Source organism: Nicotiana tabacum, chromosome 1 (assembly GCF_000715075.1).
Source record: "Nicotiana tabacum cultivar K326 chromosome 1, ASM71507v2, whole genome shotgun sequence".
Lineage (NCBI taxonomy): Eukaryota > Viridiplantae > Streptophyta > Magnoliopsida > Solanales > Solanaceae > Nicotiana > Nicotiana tabacum.
In genome coordinates this window covers 66,897,782-66,905,318 of record NC_134080.1, presented here as the reverse complement: position 1 = coordinate 66,905,318, position 7,537 = coordinate 66,897,782, and the positions used below count along the sequence as shown (strand labels likewise).

The 7,537-nt window shown below is 33.0% G+C and overlaps 1 protein-coding gene across 1 annotated transcript; it reads right to left on the bottom strand.

The window, feature by feature from the left end:
• Window positions 1-227: 227 nt before the first annotated feature.
• LOC107794167 (BIIDXI-like protein At5g11420) lies at window positions 228-6,805 on the bottom strand. Its single transcript, XM_016616631.2, has 3 exons — window positions 6,601-6,805; window positions 2,601-3,098; window positions 228-1,026 (listed from the first exon to the last, which is right to left on the bottom strand). Exons 1-3 carry the CDS (start codon window positions 6,788-6,790, stop codon window positions 488-490), a joined length of 1,227 nt encoding a protein of 408 aa, XP_016472117.2. The 5' UTR covers window positions 6,791-6,805; the 3' UTR covers window positions 228-487.
• Between the last annotated feature and the right edge of the window lie 732 nt (window positions 6,806-7,537).

The window sequence follows — 7,537 nt, the reverse complement described above, 5'->3', positions numbered from 1 at the left end:
GCCACCTGTACGCAGGAAAATCTTACAATACCAACAATGATATACCACTCAATCTTCACTAGAGCCACACTCGTTGTTGGCTAAAATTAATGACAATGGTTGCTCGTATTGTTGATGTTGCAACAATCATTTGCTCAAACTAATTTGACAACTACCAAAGTCCAATGCAAAATACAGTAATAGCAGGTTTATAATCATGTAGTTTTTGCCTAAGAGGAAAGAAGTGAGGAAATCAATAGCAACTTCAAATCCATTACTGATTTATTGTGCTTCAATACATAAACCACTCAAACACCAATCAAAAAATATATATATATATACTTCTTTGCCTTTCATTAGACATTAGTATAATACATACTCATATGAAAATACTACTAGTAAACAAGCTAAGAGAAACAGAACTCTCACATTCTTCTTGCTTCATTACAACCAAATTTACTCAGTACTATAACTCGAAAATTCATCGTTTATCATCAAAATACATGACTTAGAGGAATCGACGAGGGTTCCTGACACTCAAGAGCTTCACATCATCAACAACAGGACCACAGAGGGAAACAAAATCATCACTCCTCGTATGGTAGTATGTGCTAAGAAACATGATCCTAGTGCGGTTAGCAGTGGCCTTGAAACGAAGAACAGCGCGCTTATATCCGCCTTTCCCCTTAGATTCATAGGGGACTTTAAGTGTATCCATTCCAGCAAAGGCCTCAACAATCATGGAACCTTCACAAGAATTGCTGGCATCTCCAACTTTGAAACTGAGTTCATACATTTTGCCAATAGTGGTTCTTGCAACTTGGGCAATTGCACTTTCTTTTCCAGCAACTAGCTCTATTGCTCTCTTGCCTTGTGGCACTGAAAAATGATCAGAGTCCAAGTATTTGACTGCCTTTAGTGACTCAACCATCCATGCTGGTAAAGGGGAATGGTCATCTTCAATGTTTGGTGGTACAAGAACTCCCCAGCTTGTGTTTGGGAATATGTATGGACCCTCTTCAAAATCTCCATTTTTCAACAAGTTCTCTGCATATACAGTTCATGATATATCAGTCATTTTCTGGGATGACAGAGTGAAAGTGCATGCATAAAAAGATAGCAGTCCGATGCACTAGGCTCCCGCTATACGCAGGGTCCGGAGGAAGGGCCGGACCACAGGGGTCTATTATATGCAGTCTTATCCTGCATTCTGCAAGAGTCTGTTTCCATGACTCAAATAACTTGTAACCTCTTGCTCAGATAAGAACAACTTTCCCAGTGAAAATACATATAAATTCAAATGAATGAGAAGTTAGTAAACAATTATATAAAATACCGACACAACAAAGTTTGGCCCTTGGATAAAAGCGATTAATTCTTACCTAAAATGGACTTGAATATGCATGTTGGAAGTGATGAATTAGATATGAGAATATATTTACATAAAATTTACAACTTGGATTTCGATGTTGACAATCATAAAGAGTTTGTTTTGCGATTTAAGTACCTATAATTATTTCTTGGAATGAGTTGGAGGAAAGCATCTATTTGTGCACCCGCAGAAGTACCCAAATGGACTAAAATTTGGTCCCTTTTAGCAACTGGTGCCAGCACTACATGTACTTCAAACTTACTTTTTTCTCTCCCATTAATTTTTGTTAAAATCTGAGCGCATACTTTTAGAATCGCTTAACCTAAACTTTCCTACATAAAAACTAAGAAAAATCTCACCATCAACAACATACCCAGTGTGATCTAACAAGAAAGGTTATAGAAAGGATAATGTGTATTACAGAAAGTAATTACAGCAACATCAAAGATACTTGAATTATCTTTGGTATTTAAATGTTAGTAATTAATTGTTCTAGCTGATATATCTTCTAGGCTTTGAATTGTATTCTTTACTTAGCTTAATCCGTATTCGTTGTTCTTGTTCTTCCTAGATTAGTATTTATTAAAGGAATTTAAGGGGTCTAACTCGATCTAGTGACAAATTGATCAACTAACCACTAATTTACTAAGCAAATTAGGAATTATTGCAAATTCTCTGCAGATTTAACATGAAATTCTATCAGAATGAAATCTATTGGCTTAGTACTAAAATGAACAAAAATCTAAGGGGAAACATTCACATATTAATACTCAAAAAAGTGACAGAGAACGCCAACCCTACATCCAGAAAAGCAGTAGATTGGATAGTAGATGAGAAAGAGTGGTCCAACAGACAACATCACAATCATGCAACATCACCTTTTTATTTAAGCATGTGACTTCTCCTTTAGGTATGCAAAACTAGATACTAGTATATAGAAATCATCAATGTAATATTCACCAAATAGAATCATATACTAGATCATTTAAACTTATATCAATTAGACATTCATTTTTATATATTGATTATTGTCGGTGAAGATTTTATTTTTATACATAACCTAACGTGTATGATTCGTTACCAATTTTCGTAGAATACACTAGTCAACTAAAATTTAACTAGGTAAAAGAACTTTCACGTTCGTTTTGTGATAAATTAAAAGCTTTTTTTTTTCTTTTTAACTTTGAATGCAATATGTAAAATGAATCGAAATAAGTGCTAGAAAAAGGAAATGAAGCCAAATACTTACTATTAGTGGCCCTAGGAGGGTATAAAGAGCGAATGGCGATTGAATCGATGAGAGGACCACAAGCAGGATCTTCCTCAACACCAGGATTGTGCAGTAAAACCTCAACTTGGCTAAATTCAGCTTGAAATGCCCAAGCATATGAGTCCCAACCACTGCTACTATACAATGTTTGGATAGGCAGTACTCCGAAATCGGGTGTAACGGATACATTGATACGTTCCTCTTGAGCACAAGTTCTAGCAGCACTGAATGTTAAGGAATAGTACATTCCCTTTGTAACATTCAATACTTGCTTGATGGACGCCTCGTTTCCTAGACGAACCGCCGCATAGCCCTCCGGCACAACCAGCAGCATGTCACCTTGTTTTTGGCCCGCCTTTATGTACTCGACGAAGCCGGAGATCGACCATTCTGGTATGGCATTGTGCTTTAGGACCACCGTGCCATTGAGGTTTCCTTTCGCCAGCGGCATTTCAAAGTTTCCATTCTTTAACAATCCTGTGCTTAAAAAACAGGTTAAGTTGTGTAATATGTAGTTATAATTATTTACACCGTCAGATTATTTATAACGTACTTATAGATAAATTTCAATGAAAGCAATTAAGTCAAAGTTTATATAGAGATGTAGATGCTACTGGTACAAGTCTACAACTAGTTGTTATTGTCAACTCTAGCAAATTAAGACGCTAAGGAGGTCTTGGTTTGGGTCTAAATTCTGGAAAACAAGCTTACGGTAAGTAAATTTTGAAAGAACATAGTAATCCTTGGTTTAATTTAGATAATATACTTTCCTTATTAATTCGTTCCAAAAAAATGACTGCATTTCAATTTTAAACCCTTCATTTTACTCATTTACACTTAATGAGAAATTTTTTTAACCACATAAATATGATGGACCCATAAAATTTTCACCCCTTAAACTTTTAATACCATAAGTTTCAAAAGTTTTTCTTTTTTTTCTTAGATTTCGTGCCGAGCCAAACTAACGCATTTAAATTGAAATGGAGGGAGTATAATTCATTATGTATTTGAGAATGAATATGTTTTTTTGTGAAAGTACAAAGTGAAGATTTTATTTTTTTAGAAACTTCTTACAACCATCCGGGCACACCTTATTACAACTTAAATTACTCTAGACATTTAAATTAAGTTTAGCTTTCACTATGTTCAAGCCATTTTCCTCTCAGTTCATAAAATTCACATAAAAGGCATGCTTAGAACTAGAGAAAGGATTTACCCCGTAGTTAATAAAAATTATTTGGACTACAGAATAAATAAATAAAATAATGTCAGAACGTCAGGGATATCGATGGACAGAAATGCCCCTAAAATGGATGAGTTAGAATGTCGAAGAGAGTTATCCATATCCAAGATATATATCCACATTACTTGAATATTTTAAAGATTATTATAATTCAAAGCATAATGGACAAAGGAATAGGTATCTCTGCAAATCCCTAAGTAGGGACAACAGTAAATAACAATGTGATGACACTTGCCCTCTATTGCAGCACCTTTTCCGGCGAATAATCAATGTTAGAATGTCCCCAATTCCCATCCCATGTTTTTCGAGGTCAAATGTAGAGTAATTTCCAAATTGTGTAAGCAAAGGATAGCGAAAAATGTACAAGAAAACAAAAAAATTTAAGCTTTAAGACCTAGCAAGTAGGAACGGCGGCCACTTTACTCCGTAGAGTAATTATGAGAGGGGGCTTAAGGGGTATAAAGAGATGAGCCTAACTTAATCAACAATAATATATCAAGTCACTTATATAATTACAAGTGATTATAAAATATTTATAACTTACAAAATTAAATGAAACAATATGTTGTAAATTATATTGATCGAACTATATATTTCAGTTGGTACGTTCGTAAGTTAAATCCTGAAATAGCATATATATAATCCTAGAACTTAAAAAGTAAACTACACGGATAACACATATATAATTATAAGGGGTCGTTTGGTAGGATGCATTAGATAAGCTAATGCATGCATTGACTTTGTGTATTAATAATACATTATTTGGTAGACATTTTAAATCTATGCATTAGTTATGCAGGCATTAGTTATACATCCTATTTGGTATTATCCTATGCATAACTAATGCATAGAAAATAATGGCAATGCAATAAGTTTTAATGCATGTATTAGCTTAGTTAAAGACAAAATTATCCTTCAAAATTTATGCTTGATTAAAATATGTTAGTTAGTATATTAATGCAAGTTCAAAATAATCCAAATAGTGAAAAATAAAATTATATCCCTAGTAAATAAATAAATACTTAGCATATTTTTATTTTTATATATAAATATTTAATTTTATTTTACAATATAGGTAGACAAATAAAATAATTTTTTTTAAACTTTTTCATATAAAAATATTTGTCAACATATGTTTCTTTTAAAAAGTTAGAGTGTGAACTAGTTTTGAGTGCATTTTTGTAAACAAACAACTCTTTTAGAAATTATGTAATACTTTAATACATCAAACCAAACAATGGATAAGAAATATATCAAGATAACTAATACCAGCATAATTAATGCAAGCATAACTAATACACTCTAATCAAATATTATTCTTATACATCCTACCAAACGACCCCTAATAGTCCTAAAATGTTCCAATATCAACACAGCCAGCTAACGCCCCAACTTTAAGGTGGAAGAACCAGCTGCGAAACCTAACCTTTCTCCAAAACCGCCACAAAAAATCGTCCAGAATCGAATAGGCTGACACATTGGAATGACTTTAATGGATGCTCTCACGTCAGTTTCTCGCAAAATCCAAAAGACTAGTCACATTTAATTTGACCCAAAGTTGGCAAAAGTTAGTAAGCATCATGTGCACAGCTCGTGCTCTTGTACTAGTACCTTTTAGTTGAGTGAGATGACATGCACATGTATCCCCTCTTAGGGAAATGTTAGTAGTATAAAAAAAGGGCCGCACAATAATCTAGATTAGTTATTTTAATATAAATATTAGCGACCGTTCCTATGTCTTAAACTTGTAACTAATATGTTATAGATACAACTTTATCGTTGCTTTAAGGTTTTATCGTTGCTTTAAGGTTCCTCTCTTCTATACGATTGTCCTACATGCGATAAATATTTACTTACATTTAATGTTTATTTTAACTTAAATAATTTAATTATAGTATCAATAGTATAGTTAAATGATAAACACGTACGTAAAAGAAATATCTTTTGTATTTGTTGGTAGTATATTTAATTCTGGGTGATGAATAGGAAAAGCTTATTGCAGTCCTGACTATCTACTGCAAAATTGCTTATTCCAAAATGACAAAAATCACCTCTGTCACCACTCACTCCCCTTCTTCCATCAAAAGGACAAGTTGAGCTCAAAACAGCTAACTCTCTCTGTATGACAAGACATTTGTGACCAATGGACAATACTGAAAACTGACTCTTGGAACCAACCCATTAGTGCTCAGCTTTTCTTTTCTTTTTTTTATACTATTAATAATAAATGAGTATAAATATACCGCCCTTTTAATTGTCTGTTTTTTTTTTTCGTCTTCAAGTAATTATACTCACCTTTAATGTGCACCTTCTTTTTTTTTGTACGACCATTAATGTTCCCAACACTTACTCAAAAAATTAACAAATACTAACAACAATTTCAAATTTTCCTATGAGTAGTAAAATTATCAACTTTTCTCTATTTCTCCTTCTTACAACAAAACAAACACTTGGCTTGTGAGATTGTGGGGAGGGGATGGGAACTTCAAGATATATAAAGACACCAAAATTCCCATCAAAAGTTCTGGGAACTGAATAATGACATTTCTTATTATATACCTAAAAGTAACCAAACTTAATTAAATAGCAAGAAACCACATATGTATAGATTGAAGTAGCAAAAACAACATAAAACTAGCTAACATTACATCAAATTTTAAATATATCAAAGTTGCTAGCTAGAAGTGGACATTAAATCATTAGTGGAGCTAAGGAAGCAACTGTTTTGGAACTTACCATCAGTTAAGGATAAGGAAATGTTGAAAATGGCGCACATTAGCACAAGCACCAGCAATAAAGCTTTCATTCTCGAGTTCTTCATTATTTTATTTTCCAACAGTAGTAAAGAAGAAGAAGAAGAATGACCGTAAGAGGAAGAAAGGCCAATTGGTTTGGTTTGAATACAGAGAGTTGCCTTTTTATGCATGTCTACTTTCAAAAAGGGCCTTGGACTTTACGGAAATTGCACATCTGTCCTTAGTTATTACTACTATTGTTATTCCGAGAATACTCATTCGTTTTCAGTTTATGTGATAGTATTTCACAAAAAAAAAAAAAAAAAAAAATTATGCAGTTAAGATCTCGAGCAAGTTATTAGGTTATCCTGTAACTATAAAAGTATGCTATTAATTATAAATTATACGTAATATTAAAAATTAAATTATTTTTTAAATATAAAAATATGTCATTCTTTCTTATATAAATTAATAATAAAATGGTGGTATAAGGTTAGGAGAAAGAGGTATGCTTAATGACAAGTTTATCCTTTGGTTTAATATTGTTCTTTCGATTTCTAAAAATAGAAACTCTTTGGTGGGGAAGGCGAAGACAGAAGCTGAATGGAGTCACATGGTCTTCTCCCCCGACCTGGTGCAAAGCATCCGATAGCCGTTTGGCCGAGCCGCAAAAATCAGCTTATTTTGAGAAGTGTTTTTTTTCAAAAGTGCTTTTCTTAAAAGTACTTTTGGTGAGAAGCAGTTTGTGTTTGGTTAATTATTTTGAAAAGTACTTCTGAGCAGCCATTAGTGTTTTGTCAAGCTTTAAAAAACTGCTTCTAAGTGTATTTTTCTCAAAAGTACTTCTCAAAAAAGTGTTTTTGGAGAGAAACTACTTTTTTCTGTTTCTCCAAAACTGCTTCTGCTTCTCCTCAAAAGCACTTTTTTTTCCTTCCAAA

What these genes read in the sequence shown, in the direction of transcription:
- LOC107794167 (XM_016616631.2), bottom strand. Translation starts at nt 6,790, where the DNA reads ATGCATAAAAAGGCAACTCTCTGTATTCAAACCAAACCAATTGGCCTT. An exon ending in TTCCTTATCCTTAACTGATG is followed by an intron (nt 3,099 to 6,600) that starts GTAAGTTCCAAA and finishes TTTTAAGCACAG; the next exon opens with GATTGTTAAAGAATGGAAAC. An exon ending in CCCTCCTAGGGCCACTAATA is followed by an intron (nt 1,027 to 2,600) that starts GTAAGTATTTGG and finishes CTGTATATGCAG; the next exon opens with AGAACTTGTTGAAAAATGGA.